We start from the raw sequence: 24,287 nt of genomic DNA, 5'->3' as shown, positions 1-24,287 counted from the left end.
GAGTGAGCAAGGGGCAGCATGATACCTACCCCAATGGGCCTCTATTAGCATTTGTTGCAATTCCCATTTTTGACCACTAGGTGCAATAATAACTCTACTGAGCTAAACGAGGAAGTGAGCACACTGCCGTACAATTGCACAACATGTAGAACGGTGAGCAAATCAGTGGAACATCAGCTTATATCTGTTACATAGCTACATGTTTAAAAATCATTCACTGAAAAGAGGTCATTAGTATTTCAACAGAATTTAAAATGTTGTCAAACAACTGATATACATGTACACTGCCATGATGCAGAGCAATGTGTGATTGAAATCATTGTCCATTTTCATCAATAATAAATACACCATCCATTCATGCACACTTATTTACCACTATAAATACATGTAAATATAATATTTGTCCAAAAACTGTCAAAATTTATAGTCAAACAGCAGGTAGGGTCATATTTTGTCTATGTCCAGGACTACTCTGCTTGTGGTACTGAATGTTGACAGTTATTTATTTGTGAGCTTCACAGAATGACCTGTGCTGCCATAAAAAAACTGAAACCAACAGACCATGAGCTGCAAAATAGTCATTCATGACAGTGACATAAATAGACTCACAGCTGTGAACTTTATCTCTATGTGTGACCACTGCTGTTTAGAAACTTACGATATATTCATGAATGTTATACCACAGCCTTGTTGAATTCTCAAATCTGATTGTTCAGAAGGTTTCATTTTCTATAACAGGAGCTGTGAGAGTAGTTGCAGCTGCAAAGCAAATCCATCCATCCATCCGTTCCCTGTATAGCTTATTCTACACAGAGTAGTGGGGGAGCCTGGAGCCTATTCCAGGGGACTCGGGGCACAAGGCAGGGGACACCCTGGATGGGGTGGCAACCAGTTCCAGGGCACAACTGCTTACACACACACACATACTACAGACAATTTTGAAATGCCAATCAGCGTACAATGCATGTCTTTGGAGGAAACCCCCAAGGCATGGGGAGAACATGCAAACTCCATAGGTGGGATCTGAACTTACACCCCTGTGAGATTTGAACTCACACCCACTAGCTGTAATTGGAAAATAATCAACTTTAAGGTGGTATCAGTAATTCCACGTGGCGTCGGGCCACTTCACACCACACTGTTGTTGATTATATTCCTATAACAGCAAGCCATCATGTGTTTTATTTCTTGTTAGAGTGCCACAAAATAAAACAGGTAACAATGCAAATGAACGCGGCCTGGGGAGTGTGATAGAAATATAAAACAAACGCATCCAGATACTGCGTACTTCTGTTTTTTTTATTTGTACAAAAAGGTTCTGGGATCACAGTAGAAAAGCACCAACACACACAAACACACACACACACACAGAACAATGGAAGCCAACATGCAGCCCACTTAATCCTGAAAGATCACTGCTTAATAAACAGAGTATGTCTGAAAATCCACTTCACTTTGTTTAATAAGTTTGTTGAACTACAGCAACCATAGACTTTCTCTCTCAACATGCAAAATCACAAAACTCACTGGCTCATATGGTTTATCTTCCAAATCCACAACAGGCAGCTAATATACTGTACATATAAACCCACTATCCTGTAATTCTTCATGGAATTTACTCAGAAGCCTGGTGACTATTCAGAAAACACACCAAAAGCAGTAACTCCAGGTTTAATAGAGTGATAATTGGCACCTAGATGTGTTAATCTACTTGCTTTATGAAGCTATTGCAGGAATTCCTTCTACAAAACAGTCTCATGTATGCAAATTCATGAGATTTCGCACCAACCGAAATTTATGAAATGCACTAAGGTTAGTTTGAGACGCAAGGTTATTAATAACCTTCTTACAACTTTATTCATTTGAAATCCAATGAAATATTTTCAGTCATACTATCAGTGCATGATGTTAAATTCATCAGTAGCTTCTACGTTTATAATAATAATAATAATAATAATAATAATAACCAGCAATACTTTTTGGGTACCATTGCTCAGTTAGGTCCATGTTGGTCACTATATGTAGTAGGCATTCCTGTTTTGAGCGACTCCCAGTTGCCATGGTTTCGCTGCTAACGCCTGGCTAGTTCAATGGCAACAAAGATTACATTGCAAGCTAAAGAAGATATCCAAAACCATTTATTTGAGGACAAAAAAAGGTTCCTATTATATAGATAAAAATACAATTCTGAAGGAACATCCTTTGTGGATAAATTGGATCGGTACCGTAAATCACTGTTTACTGGGTCCCTGCTGGTCTAGCGGCTAAGGATCCCATGCTGGGTTGGTTCCCTGCCTGGGTTCAATTCCCGGGCAGGGAACCAACCCAGCCACTGGGAGTCTACTCTCATTGCTGGTCCTGAGCCCGGATGAACTGGGGATGCGTCAGGAAGTGCATCTGGCGTAAAATCTGTGCCAAATCAAACATGTGGACCAATGATCCGTTGTGGCGACCCCTAATGGGAGCAACCGAAAGAACAACAACAACTGTAAATCACTGTTTTCTAGTGTCAGAACGAGCTGGAAATTTATATTTGGCGCCATTTTATTTGGATACACCAAACACTTCACAGTTATAGTAAGCAGGGCAAGTATCAACAACTTGGCACATATCACCAACAATGATTTTTTTATTAATTGCAGAATATTTGGAGCTAAAAAATATTTAATAGTGGGTTAAAAATGTAACAAAAAATATCTGATCAATTTTCACGTTGCTTGTCCCTCCCACTTCCTATCACCAATCACTGCATCCCATTGATACTAAATGACCTCTAGCCATTTTGTCACCTCACTCTCAGTTTAGACGGTGCAACTGCAGCATTTTTTAAAGATTATTACTTTGCGACGTTTTACAAGATGATCCCAGTAAAATCTTGGTTGAATTGTATGATAGGCTGTGCGATAACGTGCTCACCTTGTCAGATTATTCAATGAAGATCCTCTAACGATAGACCTGTGATTAAAGAAAATTACTATATTCTGCTTACGCTGATCAGAAACATTCTTCAGAGTGAGCTTAAGGATATGTTTTCTTTCCATTAGCTTGTGCTGTTCCGTGTACTCTTATGCCGTCCTCCTATTGGTGGTTTTTAGATGAGCACTGTAGCAGCGGTCACACTCAGAGATTTTTTTGTTGGGGTGGGGATGGGATCTTTCCCCATTCTCCTCCACAATTTGGTCACATGTCAATTTCCACCCAGCAGCCAGCAGTCACGACAGCATAACACACTCAGAGGAAAGCGCAGTCCATATTCTACCACATACCTGAGCTCACAGATTGTTATGACCGTCTTGGGTGGATATGATTGGCAGGGGAGAGAGAGTGTGTCATCCCTCCCACCCAAAAAGCACAGCCAAATTTGCTGTCTGTGGCAGCATCATGATTCAGACTTGGGACCTCTTGATGATAGAGTAAACACTTTTCAGCTGCACTATTCAGGGGATATATACTGAACACTGCCAGAACCAGCTGTTTTTCATGAAAATTGCACTAAATTGGCTGCACAGTGCTTTCTAAGCTAACTCCTGACCAAAGAATTCATTTACAATGTGTGATTTTGGCCTGTGACAGCAACATTAGATTGTACGGTAAGGCCAGCTAAATAAAGTTAGACCAGCTTCCTCAGTGAAATTCACGTCTGTGTGTTGTTGGTTACAAAAACTCCTTGGGGATTCACTTTTTCCAATTCGCAATTTATATGTTCAGTTTGCATCATTCTACTTCACCAGTGTTACTCTTTCTGCACCAATGCACAGAATAAGTATGGACTCCAAGCCAGTTGTGGTCTATTGACCACCTCTGATGTAAATGGATATTTATTTTAATGGTTGAGTTATTCTTTTGTGTAGAGTGATTCCTTTGCTTGTAAGGAAAACAGCCAGTTTTGCTGCTGTTACTTCAATCACCCCAGTTTTTCTCAAATCGTGATTTTTTTTTCATATTTCAGTCTTGTCAGGATCATTGACGCTTTTCAATGGGTAACATCATTTTTGGTCTGAGGCATTATTGTTTTAAGTGCGTGCGCATCTGTATGAGTGCGTGTTGATGCATGCCTGAGGATAAAGAGAAAGTGTATGTGTGAGTGTGTGTGTGTGAGTAAAAGAGAGAGAGAGCGAGTGGGAGAATGCATTAGAGCATTTGTTTCTGCGCGCTCGCTTCCTGGAGAGCCTTTTCATTTCAGCCTCCATCACTGCTCACTTCAATAGAGGGCCTGCAATGAAGGGATTAGGACGTGGATGTGGATGTGACGTGTATCTCATATGGAAATCTGTGTCTCTTAAAGACTCTTAGGCAGGCGAGATTGGGATCTCACTCAGCAGCTGACTTACATTAAGCACAAGCCTTATCTAATGCAATTATACTGCACAGTGAGTTTTCTGTGTACTTAGCATAAACTGAATTAGACACTACACCGGGCTTCATGGAGTAATCCTTAAAAAAATTAAGAACATTCACATTTAAAAAAAGTGTCTAACGTTAATATTATCTCATAAGGACCCAAAGGGAGAAACTCTGAAAAGACAGATCAGTGGATATAAGACTTCAGACCTTGCACTGAATTGAAAGTATAGATTCTAGCTGGCTAAAGTAAATGCAAATCCATCTTGCTGCCAATATGGAGGGGAATTGCTGTTCTCCACTGACCAATAGAGTAGAAAACTCCTGCCAAGACAAAGTACTGTCTTCCAGAAATCCACCTCAAGCTCATCTTTCATCCTGTACAGAGTTACTGTGTCTAAACACTTTGACAAAGTGCATGGATGAGAAATTGTTCTCTGCTTTTTAGTGATCTATAATAATAATAATAATAATAATAATAATATCTAGCGGAATAACCCATTCATCTTCAGTAAGCGCTTTATTGTGGCCAGGATCACAGTGGATCCAGGGTCTTTCCCAGGAACAACGAGTGCGAGGCGGGAATACACCCTGGATGGAACACCAGTTCAGCATGGACACACTCATTTACAGCTAGGGGCAATTTTGAGTCACAAGTCCACCTGTTTTTGGGGGAGGAACCAGAGAACATGGAAGGGAGAACATACGAAACTCCAGACAGTAACAGAAGTCAGGATTGAACTGGGAATCCTGGAGCTGCGAGGCAGCAACACGACCCACTAATAATAATAATAATAATAATAATAATAATAATAATGAAATACAATCACCACCCTTTGTCAACAAGAATGGAGCTGTGCCAGCAGGAGGGTTTAATCCCTACATCACTCAGGATCAGGGATTAACAGGGGGAAAATAACATCCTGTGTTGTACTGTGTGTCTTTATTAAACGGCTTCACTCTGGTCTATCACACTGCATAAATATCTGGGGTTTTTTTTAACACTCCTTCTAAACTTGGCTTGGTGAAGTCCATGGTGTTTAAGTTTAATGCTCCAGCTGGATTTCTGTCACTCAAGCTGCTGTATGTTTAATGTATCAGGGTTAGGTTTGGGGCAAATAAGCGCACTGAGGTGCTGAAAAAGTGGTGACTCCAATTGTCCTACATTTTTTACAGGTTTATAAAGGTTTATAATAAAAACAACCACTCACCTGGGTGTCCGAGTACAGGTCATCGGACGGAATCTCGAGGAAAAAAAGAGTGTGCAGCTGAAGCGTGATGTGTGTGTGTGTGTGAACCCTGTTTCCTTTTTCAACACGAAGTCCTTGTCATGCACAAATCCGTAAGCGAAGTTAGCAGATGGACGTATTCCGTTCGCAGAGATATGTTCCCTCGGTCAGAGTGTACACTGTTATCCTGCCTTCAGCACCACAGCGGAGTGGACAGCTCCGCACACGCAGCGCCTCACCTCTCGCTCTGGGCTCAGGGTGCAGCGCAGCCCCGCGCCGATTGGCTGCATCTCGCTGCAAATTTGCATACAATCACGCTGTCAGCCAATCAAAAGAGACGCGGCGGCGTGTGGAAGAGAACGGCTGTGAGAAGCGCCGACTGTTTGCGAATCTGTGTGTGTGTGTGTGTTTGTGTGTATGTGTGTGTGTTTGTGTGTGTGTGTGTGTTTGTGTGTGCGCGCGCGCGCCTGCTCACTTCGATTGAGCTGTTAGTACACAGCGTATTATTATTGATGTATTGACTTTTTCTCTCTGTATTATTATTTTAAATTAACTATAATGTAGTAAGAACACAACATGAAATGGGATTAGTGTGTGCTGTTGGTTTCTGTGTGTGTGTGTGTGTGTGTGTGTGTGTGTGTGTGTGAGAGAGAGAGAGAGAGAGTCTAGTATAGGAGAGTCTAATATGAGTGGTCACGTGGTACCAATGATATTTTAGGAAAGTTGTGGATTGATTAATAGCCTGTACCCCAGCCCTCCACACGCTCAAGGCAAAAGCCATTACACACACACGGCTCTTCCAGCTCAGGTTCTGACTTCACTTTAGGTCACTCACGAGTTCCTTCACTAAGCTGCACGGTCATTAAAAACACTGCTGTTTCACTCATTAAGCGATAATCGTAAATGTTAAATAATGCAGTGAGGTATGTGGTCAATCTCAGTGAGAGAGAGAGAGAGTGAGAGAGAAAGCCACATAGAAAGACAGAGAGAGAGAGAGATAGAAACAACGTGCGAGAGACACACAGAAATACAGAATGCAGCATCCCTGTTCAGCTCTTTACTGTCTCCAGACAGAGAGGCAGAGAGCAGAGAGAGATTGAGAGAGAGGCAGAGAATGTGTGACAGATAGAGAGAGAGCACAACAGAGAGAGAGAGAGAGAGGGGCAGAGACACATGGAGAGAGAGAGAGCACAGCTTTCCTGTTCAGCTCTTTACAGTCTACACACACACACACACACACACAGAGAGAGAGAGAGATATCACAACAACCCAGTTCCATTCTTTACAGTGACAGAGGCAGAGAGAGAGACAGAAAGACTTAAAGACACAGAGACAGATACACAGAGAAAGAGAGAGAGAGAGGCAGAGACACATGGAGAGAGAGAGAGCACAGCTTTCCTGTTCAGCTCTTTCCAGTCTACACACACACAGAGAAAGAGAAAGAGAGAGAGAGAGAGAGAGAGAGAGATATCACAACAACCCAGTTCCAGTCTTTACAGTGACAGAGGCAGAGAGAGAGACAGAAAGACTTACAGACACAGAGACAGATACACAGAGAAAGAGAGAGAGAGAGAGAGAGAGAGAGAGAGAGACAGAGACATGGAGAGAGGCACATAGAGAGAGTGAGAGAGATACTGAGAGACCGCTGCGTCCCAGTTCAGTCTGCTGAGTTGTCTCACAGCTACACACTACAGTAAGAAAAAAAAAACGCAGAGAAACATTTGTGTGAGTGTATTTTGTCCACGCTGATGGTCCAGTGAAAGGAACTTGATCAAAATGCTTACAAAATGAAAGTGATAGCGAGAAAGCGAGGAGAAGTGTGAAGGGTTTAAACACCCCCACAATGGGGGAAGCTAATTGCCTGCTTTTAGCAACTTAGAAAAAAGTACTTAAGCAGGAACACACACAAACACACACACACACACACACACACACAGACAATCAAGCCATAATACTTATAGATTATAGGAAAGCAGCTGAATTGACTTTTACAGAACGTAAGGAATAAAACACTGCTGTTACAGGAAAATAATCAGTTACAAGGTGATGTGATGCTGCCTACCATAAAGCTGGTTACTGTTACAGCCCTGAAGTTGATTATTTTCCAATAACAGCATGTACCAATTGTTTTATTCCTCTTATACCACAGTAATAACAAATTTGACTAATCCATGAATGACAGCATACTTTTTATTCATGTATAGTTACATTTAATGGTGAGAAATGTCCATGAGACAAGTTAGTTCCTGCTATCACTTATGTTATGGCAGCTATAAAAAGTCTTTCCCTCACAGCCTCTCTTTTTTTCTGTCTATTGAAGTTAAAATAGGTTAAAAACGCAACATGCCATGTTACTGAGAAATCAGAAAGAGCAAAGTCGTCTATCCTGAAGACTGTTATAAAGCGCTGGCACTGGAGACTCCTTCCATAAAAGTTAAATAAACATCTGCAAACGTACATAGAAAACATCACCATGTGAACAATGAATGAACCTGTGAATGAGTTGTTGCTATAGAAACGATAATGTATTCCATTACGATCACATTAATATAAACCTGTGATTTGCCTTGCAGCTGGAACAATCATCAGCTTCAACGCCTTCTGACCAGTCCGAATCAAGAATTCAGTTTTACACTTTAAATATTTAGCCCTTAGTGTTTTATCTCCTCACCAGATGAACAAACAGGTCGAACCTCCAGAGAGCTGACCTCACAAGGGACAGCGAGTCGATAGAAAAACAAACCTACCCAGAGACACGAGTGCAGTCAACAGCCGCAATTAGATGTGTGTAGCCTTGGCGATAGGACAAGTAACAAGACCGGAGGGAACGGTGTGTGAAGGTTCAGTGTGTTTCAGTGCTGTCTCTCTGGGCAAGCTGTGGATCCGGATGAAATGTCAGGGATCTCAGGGGGGTCACAGCTCTGCTTCACAGAACTGAGGGAAGGGTTTGAGCTTGAGGTTACAAAATAGCCAGAGACCATGCGGACACAGTGTTCTTCAAGGGTTCTTTAATAAAGGCTACAAGTATACAACCATGACAACGCAAATAAGCAGTGTTGAAATGGTTCTTTTTACCTGTGACATATCAAAAATTAGGCCGTAATTCTGTTTAAACTGCAAAACGTAATTGTAAAATTAATTATTATACTTAAAAAGGCATAGTTTTAATGTATGATTCAGTTAAACATGCAGGACATATTCCATATCCATGGTGAAAAAATTTACTTAACTAGTCAGCTTTGCTAAAAAGCATAAATGAAACGGAACCCCAGCTGAAACACAGAAGCATACTTAATGCAAAGACGGCGGCTGCAAGTTTACAAGTTGTGTTTGAGTGCTCCAGTACTGAAGGTGGCGCTATTAAAATTTCATGACAATTTCCATGAGTACATTTAGATGATTGCCTGCTGCAAAGTGCAAATGGTATAAATGATTATGATGCAGGAGTTGTTGAAGAACATAAAGGAATGATGGATGAAGAGGAAGAACCACTTATTTTGTTGCATACTTACAAAGAAAAAAGGAAAAGAGAAATAAGATCCAGGTGGAACGTGAGGCCATTTAATAAAGCCAGGGTTGAGGATTAGCATGCTAGTGAAATACTAGTGATAATTAGAATTAATGGCACCACTCATTTTATGGGGGTATATTTGTTGCGTAACGTACAAATAACTAACATGCATTCCACAAAAATCAACAAATGCACAGTAAGTGATTCACGAATCTAAAATGAAACCCACAAATATATAAAACGAGATGCACAAATAATTTTGTAATTCACAAATAAGTATTTGGTTCAGAAATATTTTCAAAACCTCACTCGCTCTATTACGTGTTTGTCAGATTGCCTGCGTTTTTGTGGAATGGTCTGAGTTTATTCATGGATTCATGAACTGTAGCCAATCAGACAGTGAGACAACTTTTCGCTTACACCTACGTAACTCCAATCGATCACAGCTGATATATGGTCAACCAATCAACAAGCACCATGGAGGGACTACAGCAGCTTGCGCTTGGAGCAGAGGAATGTCTGGCTAAAGTCTTCTAGGAAATGTTTCATGCTTTCGAAAGTAAAAAGAAAACAACATTTGTAGCAACCAATCACAGCCTTGGTCATTTAGCATGTTCATCTGTAGAGTTCGCCCTGCTGCACGACATGGCGAGTGAAGCCTCCACACGATATCTGTTCTCTCCGTTATAGAAAAGGGGAAGGGCAGCACAGGATAATTAATAATGAATTTAATGACACATCCAAGTCAGGGTTTAATGTTTTCACTGTACGTAGAGCAACACTTTGAAGTTGCCAGATGTAGCATTTTGGAATTTTGCAGTCTCTTGTAGAAACATGGTATTGCAAGCTTTGAGGAAGAATATTTTGTGGCTTGGGCTGTAAAAATAGCTGGTTTTACCAATTTAATAAACATTCAGAGAAAATTCAAACACATAATGCAGTATTCCTAAATAGTAATCACACCAGTGGTCTACTGACCAGCTATTTAATATGGAACTTGACTTCGACTCTGAGGATATAATTATGTGATGTGATTCCCTCGGCATTACAGGAGTGTTTTGAAATAAAAAAAAAATGTTGTGCACATCAGTGTGACTGTCACAAGGTATCAAGTGAAAGAGCAAAACCTCTCTGTTGCTCTCCGATAATCTCCCAGCATGCTGCTCAAGACCCTGTACATCCCCAAGGCCGACAGATGCTAGCCTGTCCACTAAAATACAGAATAGAGAACAAAACTGCTTGTGTCTGCTTGTATCCCTTTTTATGGCTGTATTTTTATTATTACTTTATTATTGTTCCAGGCACAAGCTGGACAGACTTTGCAAACTAGCTAAAATACGGATAGAAAAATACACACACCAAAAGCGAACAGATGCCTTGGATGACTCAATCTAAACTAATATAACAAAGTTTAAAATACAAAAATATATAAACAGTTCTTTTTAGTCACTAATATGAGTTCTCTAGCTAAACAACTTCACCACTCGGTAAAGATACAAATTCCACAAGGATAAATGAGATTTATAAATTCAGTAAAGTATCTGAAAGGTTCCAAAAAAGCCAGACTAAAATGTTTCATAGTTATTTGTTGAAAAACTCTAAAATCTGCTATAATAATGGCATACTTCACAATATTATTAGTACAAAAACTAACATGTTGCCAATATTGTAGAAACTTTATGTAACAAGGTTCTCAGAAAACGTAAAGTTCTTAAAACGCTAAAGTTCAGATAATGATCTCCAAACCTAAAATTGTTAGCTGAGGATCTATTTAAGTTTACAATCTCTAATCCACAAATCTCAGTTTTTAATCAGGGGCATTAGATTAGTGCTGGAACTAAGCTCTACATTAAGAACGCTCTTCAGGGATGGATAGACTGAAGAATTGCCTTTAAATCAGTGAACTCCACCTCCCATTTCCCCACTCTAATCACACCATGCTGCTCATCTTCCCCTTCCTCTGATCCATCTCATTTATCCCTTTCCATGAGACAGAGATGGATCCTTGTCTCTCTCTGGATTCTCTTCTCCTATCAAGTACTGTAGTCTCATTATTATTAGAAGTTTTGATGAAAATCAATTAAATCATTAAATGTAATGTTCAGTTTTTAATCTTTGTTTTTAGACCAGTGCATGAAATAAAGAGAGTTATGTGTCTATCTTCATAACAGAAGCTAGGGATTAGGAATTACAAGCCCTTAAGCGTTATTTATAGACTTCTTTTACATCAGGCTAGGTCATTACTGAGTCAAACTTTGTGGATCTGTAATAAAAACTGCATGCAAAAGCTTTGGCGGCCTCACAACTGGCCTGTGGCCAAACCTGGCTATCAGCTTTAACTGCTACATTACAGATGTTCATTCATTTTGACCCTAGGTCAGATCTGAATTACATAGTCAACCGTTCAATAACTAATAAAAAAATGTACACATTGGTAGAATACAAAAGCCTGATACATAATAAGCTTGCTGCTCCATTTAGTTTTCCTTTCACTTGTGTTTCTCCGGATTTAGTCAACGACAATCCCTATCCCATTATCCAGGCCTCCTGGAAAGGGAAAAGAGGGAGGAGCTTATTGTCTTGGATACCACACAGTATACCTCAACTCCCATCTCTGCCAGCAGAGGCCACAGACACCATAGTTTTAGTGTGACCTCTAATAATTGCTACCTGTTCACTTCCTGGTTTTCCAGTACCCAAGCTCACAGTATTAATGCGAAGTCTTGCCATACATAACGTATGAGTAAGTTTTGAGCAGTTTGTTATATGACGTGTTTTGATCCTTTGTATGTTTATATTGGTTTATTTTTGGACTACACTTTGGCTGTGTTTATTGTTACTGATCCTGACCTGTTACTGATTAACCTTTTGCCTGCCTTAAAATTTTGGGATTTGAATAATGGTCTCACTGTGTCTGCCAAACAGCTTTGCACCCGGATCCTAACTGGCTCTGAATCTACCGTGTTACAACAACCTCATATCTGTTTTTAGGTAATATAAGTAGGTAATATAACCTATTGGCCTCAGACCCAACACATTAAAGGCTGATCTTACTGTATCACTGTAATTTGACAGTTCCTTGGTCATTGCCTTCTAGATATTTTCTAATCACATGCTTTTCAGAAGATTTCCATATTACAACACATACAAAATTACATTATCGTTGCATAGAGAGTTTATGTGTAACTCCACAGGTATAAGACACAGTATGAAGTAGTACACATATACACACACACTAGGGATGTAACTGAGTGGAAATACTTTATTCAGAATAACTAGATAATGTGTTACGGTATATATAAAGAAATACCAATAGGAGTAGGTGCACTTGTTGGGACTTTGCATTCGGACTGGGAATGTTTGTATTCAGACTGGGATTTCACACGACACAACAAAAGACCTTTTCATGTGGTTGTGAGTTACCGCGTTACTTACTGACTCAGATGTGAACCTTGAAGGACAACCAAAGACTGTGATCTTTAACATGCATTTACAGCATTCATTCGTTGTTCCTTAGTAACTGCCTGGTCAGGGTCGCAATGGATTAAATTACTAATTTTTTTAGATATATTTGGAAATAGATCCAATAGAAAATATTGTTGGCAGGTACAAACAAAAATAAATGCACTAATGAGATTAAAAAATATACTCGAGTGATGTAGCTGAGGTTGAGGAACTATCTTACCCAGAATTGCCAGAGTTGGCATTTCTACATCTGGGTTTTTTTCAGTGTTTTCCAATGTTTCCTTGGGCAGAGAGGTAGGGTTCATTTTAATTTCATAAAAAACCCCTTCTGGTTTAGGCCACACCCACTACAGTTTTGTAATCTTAATATAAATACAGATATGAATATTTGGAGAGCTATAAGTATTCATATACAGATACTGTTATTATGTTGCACCCATAATATTTAAACGTACAGACGTTAGGGGAAAATCATGGTTGTGAGACCATCTACAGAGTGAACTCAGGCATTTCACTCCATAACCATGGAACCATGAGTTTTGGGTTTAGTACCATGAGCTGGTGGAATCGCCAAGCATCATTCACTTACCACTGAACCATGGAATACAGGCCGTGAAGAATGACTCCATGTTGGAGGGCAAAGCTTCACTGGTTACTCTGTAGTCATCATCAACGACTTGAACTTGATGTGAGCAGCTACAGGGATCCAGGGAGATCACGTGCATGTGTGTGTGTATGTGTGTCTGTGTGTGTGTGATTTGTGCCTGAGAGTTAGCCTAAAGTACCAGAAACGAGCTGCACTAATCTTATAAGATGGTAAAATGCCCCAGATTGAAAGCGCTGTCATCAAACCGGTTGTTTCATTATCTGCATATCATGTGGAGACTTTCCAAAAGAGGCCCCACACTGTTTAGTCTATGAAGCTTGACGCAGGAACCAAACATCACGGATTATTAGGCAGGATGGAGACTGTTGAGCTGTCTGTGCTATCCTCAATTCACACTTCTAGGCAAATGTCTGAGACTTGGAAGCACTGAGCGTGTTTATGAAAGTGCTGGTCATGATTAATGGCTTAGCATTTGGCTGTGTTCAACACCTTCACTGCAATTATATTTAGATCTGGATTATTATAGCTATGGCTGTATTCTTTTTACTGACTTAATGTAAATGTGCTAATATGAGAATGAGAGTTACTGATTATTATTATTATTATTATTATTATTATTATTATTATTATTATTGAAAAACTCCACTATACATATTCCTGTTTATGTGTGATTGTACAAAAATAGATGCACTGAAAGTGCCTGTGATACCCCACGAGTGCACTGACGTAAATCATCAAAACACCTGTGATCCCAGCAGGTGAGTTGATGCGTTGCCATTGTGACGCACTTTGAGTCACATTCTATTTAGAAAAGCTGCTGCACTGATTTGTCAGTTTATTAGCTTTACCAAAGCAGAAATACTGGAATAAAAATAGTAGCAGTATTAGGAATCCTAAGTGTATAGTAATAAAGCTTTACACAGACTAAAATATGGGCAGAGTATGAATTGGAGGGTGATGCTATATACCAGGGTTTCCCAAACCATCCATGTGGGGTCATTTGATTTGTTTTATACATTTAGTTTACAAATGAACTTACTATTGCTCTAATTATTATAACGGATTTTGCTACTATTTTGAAATGTTACTGGGAGTCGCAGTCAAACAAGCCAGGTTTAAATGAAAAGTTTAGTTTCATTTTAGTCGTCTTCACTATCCTGACATGCTGCACTAGCGTAGGAGTTCAGCAATAAAAAAGTTTTTCCATCAGTCTACCTCCGCTAGTTCCTCCACAACATCAAGTGACTCTGACTCAACAACAGAAGTCAAGAAACCTAACACAAGCATATGGCAAAAACATTTACTGAATATGGATTTACTAAAGTCCTAAATTATAAATCTGGGATAAAAAAATTGTAAGTTGGTCAGGACTTGGGTTCGGACAAAATTTATTGTCCATTTCGGGTCATTTGTCCAAAAGTGTCCAATATACTGTATGTTATTAGTTTCTAACAGCATTGGGAATATTTCAGTTGCTAATTTTATTCAAAGCTAGTTGATTTTAAAATCTGACTGGTCACATATTGTCACATATTGAATACATATGCCGTATGTTATGTCCATATTGACCACGCTGGACATTATCCTGCCAACCACCCATCACTGCCACGCATAAATATTCATACTATATTCATGTTGTTGTTGTTGTTGTTTTTCACAATAAACCTCATGGTAAGGTATTTCATAAATGAAATATTTTTGTGAGTACAATGAAAATAAAAAAAATGGTAAAATTAGAAAAAAAAGATGCTTCAGTATCAGTCAGCTTCAGTCGATATTATACTTAAAAATATACTTATTAATATTAATAATTGATTTTAGACACAGTGGCCTGCCCAGAAAGTTTAAGAGGCTAGTCAATGTATCATATAACCAAAAAAAGTGTCTAAAACCTCGTGAAATAAACACCTTGTGCTTGCCAGATGAATAAATGTAATTCATGATCTCCTAAACAACAAAAAACCTGATGTTACAGAGGAAAATAACCAATTTCAGTAACGTAATTTCAACAAACATGGTAAATTAGTTGGGTCCTAAAAACATCCCTGAGTCTGAAATGAGCCATTTAGCTATTCCTACCAATTTTGCTAGTGTGGTTTCTTACACATTTGCGATTGTTAGCCCTTATTGGCATTTCCACAACTCCTAAACAATATGCGAAGAGAAAATCTCTAAGTCAGTGAAGTGCAGGTGTCTGTCGTCTTCCTCACTTCCTCTGACTGTCTGTCTGCAGCTGATAACATTGACGAATCTTCTTTAGCTTTTAGTCTGCCAGCTAAAGCAAAGCACCAAAAAAAGACAATGAGGCGTAAACAAAGATTAGGAGGCAGAAAGAGAGAGAGAGAGAGAGAGAAGAGAATGACAGATGAATGACAGACTGACCTTCCCTCATTGCAGATAAAATCTCCCACAATCCATTCATAGATCATTGCTGATGAGATGATATGGAAATCGGGGCCAGATTACCAAAAGCGAATGTCAATTTTAATTTACTATCAGGACAGAATGTATTTTTTCTATTGTCCTTTCTAAGTAGGATAATAGGACCAAGAGAGAGAGAGAGAGAAAGAGAGAGATGATATGTTGCCATCTAATTGACATTGAAACTGTCTAAGCCACTTCATCAATAGAATGGAGCTCCAACTTTTATCCTTTGAGACCAACCAGCCTTCAAGTGTGTGTGCATGCACTGAAGCCCGTATGATGTACAATTTAACACAGATTAAAGCAAGGCACTACAGGTTAATATTGTTAATTTAAAAAAAAAAAAAAAACTATATACAGTCAGGTCCATAAGTATTTGGACAGTGTCACAATTTTGATCACACCACCACAATGGATTTGAAATGAAGCATTCAAGATGTGATTGAAGTGTAGACTTTCAGCTTTAATTCAGGGGGTTTAACAAAAATATTGCAATAACCATTTAGGAATTACAGCCATTTTTTTTTTTTACAGAGTCCCTCCATTTTCACAGGCTCAAAAGTAATTTGACAATTGACTGATAAGCAGTTTAATGGCTAGTTGTGGCATTTTATGTCATTATTTCATGACTAATTAAAGAGATAAAAGGTCTGGAGTTGATTCCAAGCATTGAATTCGCATTCGGTGGCCGTTCATGGGAACTATCCCGTCCAAAGAGATGTCGATGCAAGTGAAGGAGGCCATCATTAGGCTGAAAAAAACAAAACAGATCTATCAGAGAGATAGCAGAAACTTTAGGAGTGGCCAAATCAACAATTTGGTTCATTATTAAAAAGAAGGAATGTACTGGTGAGCTCAGCAACACCAAAAGGCCAGGAAGGCCAATGAAGACAACCAAAGTGGATCACAGAATTCACAGAATTCTTTCCTTGGTGAAGAAAACATTCACAACATCTATCCATCTATCCCCTTCACAACATCTATCCAAGTCAAGAACACTCTGGAGGAGGTAGTCAATGCCTACAATCAAGAGACGCCTTCATGTATGTAAATACAGACGGTGTACTTCAAGATGCAAACCACTGGTACCACTCAAGAACAGAAAAGCCAGATTAGACTTTCCTAAAAAAAAAAAAAAAAAAAAAAAGACTCTAAAAAAGCCTGACCAGTTCTGATGCAAGATTAACTTGTAACAGAATGATGCAAAGAGAAGAGTATGGAGAAGGAAAGGAAGGGCTCACTGTGTTTCACAGTACAGATGGATAATGACCCAAAACATACCGTGAAAGCAACCCAAGAGCTTGGAAATGGAATGTTTTGAAATGGCCGAGTCAGTCACCTGACCTCAACCCAATTGAGCATGTTTTTCACTTACAGAAGACAAAACTGAAAGCAGAAAGGCATGGCAAAGCATCTCAAGGAAGGAAACTCAGCATTTGGTGATGTCCATGGGTTCCAGACTTCAGGCAGTTATTGACTGCAAAGGATTTGCATCCAAGTATTAAAAATATCCTAATATTTATGATTATGTTAGTTCGTCCAACTACTTTTGAGCCTGTGAAAATGGAGGAACTCTGTAAAAAATGGCTGAAATTCTGAAATGGTTAATGCAATATTTTTGTTAAACCCCTTGAATTAAAGATGAAAGTTTACACTTCAATCACATCTTGATTGCTTCATTTCAAATCCAGTGTGGTGGTGTACAGAGGAAAAATTACAAAAACTGTGTCACGGTCCAAATACTTATGGGCCTGACTGTATATTACAATCAATCTTTGCCAGCTATTTGCTGATATTCTTTTTTTTTTTAATTGGAATATTTATTGATGCAAATGCTTTGTCAAATTAAACATGCATACATTTGCATACTAAATAAAACCAAATAAATGAATCTTTTCATGTTTTTAGAATTAAAATGATTATTTCACTGTGAAGATTCTCTCAGTAGAAAGATTTTTACAAAAAAACTTTGTTGGAAAATAATTCTTTGAATCAAGTTTAATCAAGAAAATGATTAATAATGCTATAAAAAAATCTGATTGCCAGAGCCATGTTTATTATAAAGGAAATTGAATGTCATATGATAATAACACATAAACTTATATATATGTAGTAGGATATATGTGGGATATATGACGTGGGTGAAGCTTACTTCAAAGCTACATTTCAGATAATGAGGTTGACAAATCATGAGCGGACAAAGTTTTTTTTTTAAAATATTTTTATTGTTACAGTTTAAGAAAAGACATGTTAAGACATGCAATTTATCCAAACAACAATTGTCGATTCTACCTGTATGGTCTTACTTTAACAAAACGGTCAAAAACAACATTTTTTCAGCTAGCAAATAACTTAAACTCACAGTGGAGAGGTGAATCTACTCAGCCAAGCACAGCACAACTGAGCTAATGACTCGCTAGAGGACAACTAGGTCTGACAGGTAGGGTCAAAGTGTGTGTGTTTGTGTGTGTGAGTGTGTGTTCCTACACAGAGGTGACACAGCCGCACATTCCTCCAGCCCTGACACCTCTTTACTTCTCTCCTGTCCTAACAAATAATAAACACCAGCTAATGACTGAAGCACTGTGCTAATTTAGGAGCGCACATTGTCATTAGCATTCTCAGGAAAAGTAGTCACATTTTCCAAGTACACACTGTTAACTAGTGCAAGCTTCAGTGTCCTAGTTATGTGAGATATGTCTGTCTCGATGAGGCTGGAGACTGTAAAACCATCCACCATGTCACATTGGCAGGGCTATTAACATTCCACATGTGTAATGTCTGGATTCAAAGCAATACTAGCACACAACGTTATACTCGGAATGAATGTGCATAAGGTTCATTTACAAATCAAAATCACAATCCAGTGTATGCTGTCAAACATTTAGGCAATTGTCAAAACACAAATGTTCAGCAGACAGGGACAAAAACGGTAGTCCATAGAACAATCAAGCATAGGCAAAATCAAAAGGACAAAACAGCAATCAGAGAAACGTCAAGCTTAGAATTTACAGGAACTAGGTGGTTGGCTAGATTTTGTGAGGTGTACATCTACATGTTCATGCAATTATCCAATCAGGGAATCATGTAACAGCAGCACAATGCATGAACGCATGCAGATACAGGTCAAGAGCTTCAATTAATGTTACATCAGATATCAGAATGGGAGAAAATGTGATCTCATTGACTTTGAATGCTGCATGGTTGTTGGTGCCAGATGGGCTGGTTTGAGTATTTCAGAAACTGCTGATCTCCTGAGATTTTCACACACAACAGTCTCTAGGGTTTACACTGAATAATGCAAAAAAAAAAAAAAAAAAAAAAAAAAAAAAAAACAGTGAGTGGCAGTTGTGTGCGTGGAAACACCTTGCTGATGAGAGAGCTCAGAGGAGAATAGCCAGGCCGGTTCATGCTAACAGAAGACTACAGTAACTCAAATAACCACTCTTTACAACTGTGGTGAGCAGAAAAGCATTTCAGAATGCACAGCAAGCAGAACCTTGAAGCAGATGGGCTATGACAGCAGAACACATCACATTCACTGAATCTGGACATATCACATTCGACTGAATCTGGACAGCTGAAGATTGTAAAAAGACCAGATGACATTATTCAATATTTATTTTATATAGCTAACCAAATTAATCTAGCTAAGTAGCATTATGAACTAGCATGACATTGAAATATTAGCTGACAGTTTGAGCATGCATCTATGCCTAACTTCTGTGTGAATTCTTACTGGTGTCAGTGAATTATGTGGTGAAATGTATATTACGCCTACTGTGTAGGTTTTACAGATGGGTATAAAAGAATAGATAAATAAATTAATAAATACACAGCTAGGTGATAACCTCCATCTGTCAGCTCGCTTATCTCTAGGGAGAAAACACAATGTTTTTTTTTTTTTTTCCAGTCCCCCAGGACCTTCAGTTGCTTGCCTTTTGGAAAACACACACACACACGCACACACACACAGGAAATTTGTTATTTATATGCCTGGTCCCATTTTCTTCACACAAATATAAAGTCTGCACCAATGTGGCAGGGCTAAATTCTCTCTGTTTATGTGTGCATCAGCCCAGAAACAGTTCATCTGCAAACCTACTTACCAGCAAACAAGAGCTAGACCTGAGGAAAACTCTCAGTGGATACACTCACACTGAGGGAAAACCAACCAAACCCCACCACAGTGCAACATACTCTACTTTAAGATGCTAACTCTGGGTCCCCTGAATCATTCAAGACACACTTGAAAACTGTTCCCACAGCATTCTACATATTAGATACAAAATTTGAAATGTTTGTTTCTTTCCACCACCTTGTTCAAGGTGAACTGTCACTGTCATTTTCCTCTAGATTGTTATATTAAGCTCTGCTTTGCAGGGTGCTGTCATGCTGGCCTACAATCGCCCTTGAAGAACGCTATGTGTGACAGGAACAGAGGGAAAAATATGTGTTGGACTACTGAGAGACATTCAGAATGCAAGTTTTCAAAAGAAAAGAGACAGATATATTAAAACCAAGTTAAATGCCCATCAGCATATAGATATTTAACCCTTTCATTTATAGTAGGAAAATATAAGAAGTACATCACCATTACTGTCATTCAATATAAATCATTATCCTGATTTCAGTTGCTTTCTAGGCTATTTACTAATTTCTCATGTCACCAGTATATAACTTTGTACACAAAATCCAGAATATTTTGGGCAAGACTCAAATGACTGCCTTAACGTTTGCCATGCAACAGTCCTAAACTGTGTACATTTTGTCAAGAATATTGCTAGATTTTGTTCAAAAATGATATTTTTTAAAATAATTTTTGTAATCAACATTAGATATTTTCGATTTTTATTTACATTGGAAGAGATAGATAGATAGATAGATAGATAGATAGATGATGTTTTACCCATTTACTTTTTAATATAAGTAATATTTATTCATTTTTAGTCATATTCCCATGACATTTTTAGTCATATCAACTTTAAGTATTAAAAAAGAATCTGGACATGTTTTAAATAATTCATACATGACAGGGATATTTACATGTATATACACATATACTATCATTCTACATGTGTATATGTGTCTTGGCCTACACACACATCAGCCACTTCAATAGGAACATCTATAACCCTGCTCATTCATATCATTTTCCAGTCAGCTAATCATTTGGGAGCACTGCAATGCACACAATCATGCATTGCATGGGTAATTTTTACATCATACACCAGAATGGGAAAAATGTGAACATAGTGACTTTCATCATGGCATGGACGTTGGTGCCAAACAGGCTAGTTTAGGTATTTCAGAAACTGCTGATCTCCTAAGATTTTTCAGGCACTAGAAGTTACATAGAGTGGTGCAAAAAACAAAAACATCAAGTAAGATGCAGTTCTACTGGTGGAAAGGAGGTCAGTGGAAAATGGTTAACTTGATTAACCACTCTTTACAACCGTGGTGAGCTGAAAAACATCTCAGAATGTACAACACATCAAACATTGAAGCGTAACAGCGGAAGACCACATCGGGTTCCACTTCTGTCAGCCAAGAGCAGGACTATGAGAGTACAGTGTGCACAGGTTCACCAAAACTGGATAGTTGAAGAACGGGACAGTAGAAAAAGACCAGACAATCTTATTCAATCTTTATTTTATTGACAATCCAAACTGAACTACATAGCGAATACTATGAGGGAGCTTGACAAAGAAAGGTTTAGGTTAAGTATGCATCTACTATCTACTTTTAATTTCTTCTCCAAAAGCATTTTGAGAAAAATGGGATCATAGAGTAAATAATCCACCTCGTTCACAGTCTTCAGCTTGATTCCACAATAGTCAAAATAATCCACCTTTAGACATTTGCTAACTACAATAATCTGATGTGGATGCCAAAAATGAAACCTTATATTAATGTCATTTTGACTTTGCAGTTTTCAAACCTTGATCTGAGCTGAAAGAAGAGACCCAATGGAGGAAACAGACTGTCAAACCTGTTTCCCATGCCTTGTAATCCTCCTGATGGCAGATGGTGCCAGTGTAATAAGAGAAGGACGGACTATGACAGCGACAGGTGTATAATCACATTTTAATTTTATGTTTGTGTCATCTAGTGCTTCACTTAGTTAGTGACTAGCCACAATGAGTTAGGCAAATAATATGTTTAATGCAAGTTGACTTTAGAATAGATGGAAGAGGAACTTATTTGTCTCCCACCAACCGTGAGATGCATCTTGGTTTTCAGCCACACCTGCCTAGTTAATGATGTGTAGGCAGTGGAATATGATGTGCATGTAAAACTATGTGGTGTATCTCGATCTTGACGGCTCATTGACTCAGAGTGATGCTGTGACCTTGAAAGTGGCTAGCTTCTTCTAGCTTTGTTTCATGTTGTCTCACCAAGAATCCAGAGTGATTAATTATTTGCAGAAAATGCTGGTCCATGGGAAAAAAATGCTCACTTAAACAGGGCAGACTTCTGTCATACCCCAGCTGTGTGTGTGTCTGTTTATGCTTCAGTGACGTTTGAGAGCACATACCCTTTTAAAGGTTACGCTTTTTGTGCAATAGCATACAAAAACAGAGCAAGCCATTAACATTTCAGCTGTTTCAGCATATCCAGCACCATTTATAAAATGCTATTACAATATTATAGACAGTCCAATTATGATCTCTCACAGTGTCTGGATTTCTGTCTAATCCATACAAGCACAGAAATCAAATCCCTCCCTAAAGAGCCTCTCATTCGCAGGTTCCGGCACACGCTCAGTAAAATGGATGCATCTTTGATGGAAGGTCAGATTTCCAGACATTATCTAATGCCTAATTTACAGTTACAGTTACAGTATTTGAAATAGCAACCAAGGTTGGAGAGGTGTCTAGTATGAGAGGGCTATCCTATATTGTTCTCTTGAAGTGAAGTGACTTGTGGCCAAGTATGGTGACCCATACACGGAATTTGTGCTCTGCATTTAACCCATCCAAGTGCACACACACAGTAGTGAACACACACACACACACACACACACACACACACACACACACACACACACACACACGCCGTGAACACACACCCGGAGCGCCCGGGGAGCAGCTGGGGGTTCGGTGCCTTGCTCAAGGGTCTCACCTCAGTCGTGTTATTGAGGGTGGGAGAGAGCACTGGTCATTCACTCCCCCCACCTACAATCCCTGCCGGACCCGAGACTCAAACCCACAACCTTCAGGTTCACCTTCGGGTTGCAAGTCCGACTCTCTATCCATTAGGCCACGACTGCCCCCCTTGGTACCTTCTGAACTGGATCTCCAACATGAGTGTGAAGCAACTGGGATGAAAATAAGCACCTCCAAGTATGAGGACATGGTTTCCAAGAAAAGGGTGGGATGCTTCCTTCAGGTGAGGGGAAAGACCTCACCCATGGTGGAGGAGTTTAAGTACTTTGGGATCTAATGGAAAAAGACAGCATGAGAGACCTTGCCCTTGGTGCAGGAGTTTAGGTACCTTGGGATCTGATGGAAAAAAGATAGCATGAGAGACCTTGCCCCTGGTGGAGGAGTTTAAGTTACTTGAGATCTGATGGTAAAAGAGATTGTGTAATTGAAAAATGCATCGTGTCAGTGTCAGCAGTTTTACAGTTTCTGTACTGGTCAGTGGTTGTGACGCAGGAGATCAGTTTGTAGACAAGTTCACTTTGTCCCTATTGCCACCTCTGATTACCAGGTGTGGGTAGTGACTGAAAGAATAAGGTCACAGATTGTGAAGGACATGCTGTGAAAATATTCATCCACAGGGTTGCTGGGTTACTGTCCTGTACATGAGAGGGTGAAGAGTTTAGCAGTCTGGGAGAGGCTTGGAGTTGAGCCACTTCTCCTCCAAATCAAGAGGAGACAGATGAGATGGTGTGGGCTCCTTACAAGGAGACATCCTGGTCAGCTCCCAGTAGAGCTGGACAAAAACCCTGGAGTAGATGCAGGGACTGCTGGAGAGATTAGGTCTCACTCACAGAAGTCAAATAAATGAATGAATAAACTCTACATCTGTTCCTATCTCTCTCTCTCTCTCTCTCTATCTCTCTCTCTCTCTCTCTCTGTCTCTCTCTCTTGTTTTATTGCTCTTCTTTTCCTCCCCTACCCTTGGAACCGATGACCAGCTGACTAATGGAGATGTCACTGTAAGGGCTGTAACAGTCAAATCCTCTCTTTGTTGTTAACAGCTCTAAGCATCTATACACAGACATATGTATACACAAACATACCAACGTTACCATTTATATCCCACTTATAATCCAGCCCCAGGCTTGTTCTGTTCACACAGTGTTTGGTCCACAGCATTATCTTTTTATGCAGCAACTGACTCAGATTAATATTTGTTACAAAGATGATGCTTGATTGATTATAGAATTGTAATTATAGAATAAAATACTGTACATTTTCAGGAAGAAATAATAGCAATTTACAGTAACCATTACTATAACTGTTGTACTGATTACTATTATAAATAAATATAGTAGTTTACCAGCAACTGCCGAAACTGGACTGTAATTTTACTGTAAATAATACATTACATTTTACATATTTATACCACAGAGATGTTCAATGCTCAATTCTGATTGTCAGAAGGTTCTGGCTATAAGGCAGATCACATATTTATGTTAATGTGCTTGTATCTATAGTAACAACTTACACAGGGAATTGTATGACAGATACTCCACATA

At 39.1% G+C, this 24,287-nt stretch overlaps 1 protein-coding gene across 2 annotated transcripts in view; it reads right to left on the bottom strand.

Moving 5' to 3' along the window:
* The window catches only part of fstl5 (follistatin-like 5), a 137,973-nt gene extending 132,114 nt beyond the window's left edge, over nt 1-5,859 (bottom strand). For both annotated transcript variants that reach the window (XM_053235514.1, XM_053235515.1), the window contains exon 1: nt 5,553-5,859. In XM_053235514.1, coding sequence (XP_053091489.1) covers nt 5,553-5,575 — 23 coding nt within the window. In that variant the 5' untranslated portion in view covers nt 5,576-5,859. The remainder of the gene's footprint in view (nt 1-5,552) is intronic.
* Nucleotides 5,860-24,287: the final 18,428 nt, after the last annotated feature.

This window comes from Pangasianodon hypophthalmus, chromosome 7 (genome assembly GCF_027358585.1).
Source record: "Pangasianodon hypophthalmus isolate fPanHyp1 chromosome 7, fPanHyp1.pri, whole genome shotgun sequence".
NCBI classification, from domain to species: domain Eukaryota; kingdom Metazoa; phylum Chordata; class Actinopteri; order Siluriformes; family Pangasiidae; genus Pangasianodon; species Pangasianodon hypophthalmus.
Note: the sequence above shows the minus strand (reverse complement) of the source record. Positions and strands in the feature narration are given on the sequence as shown.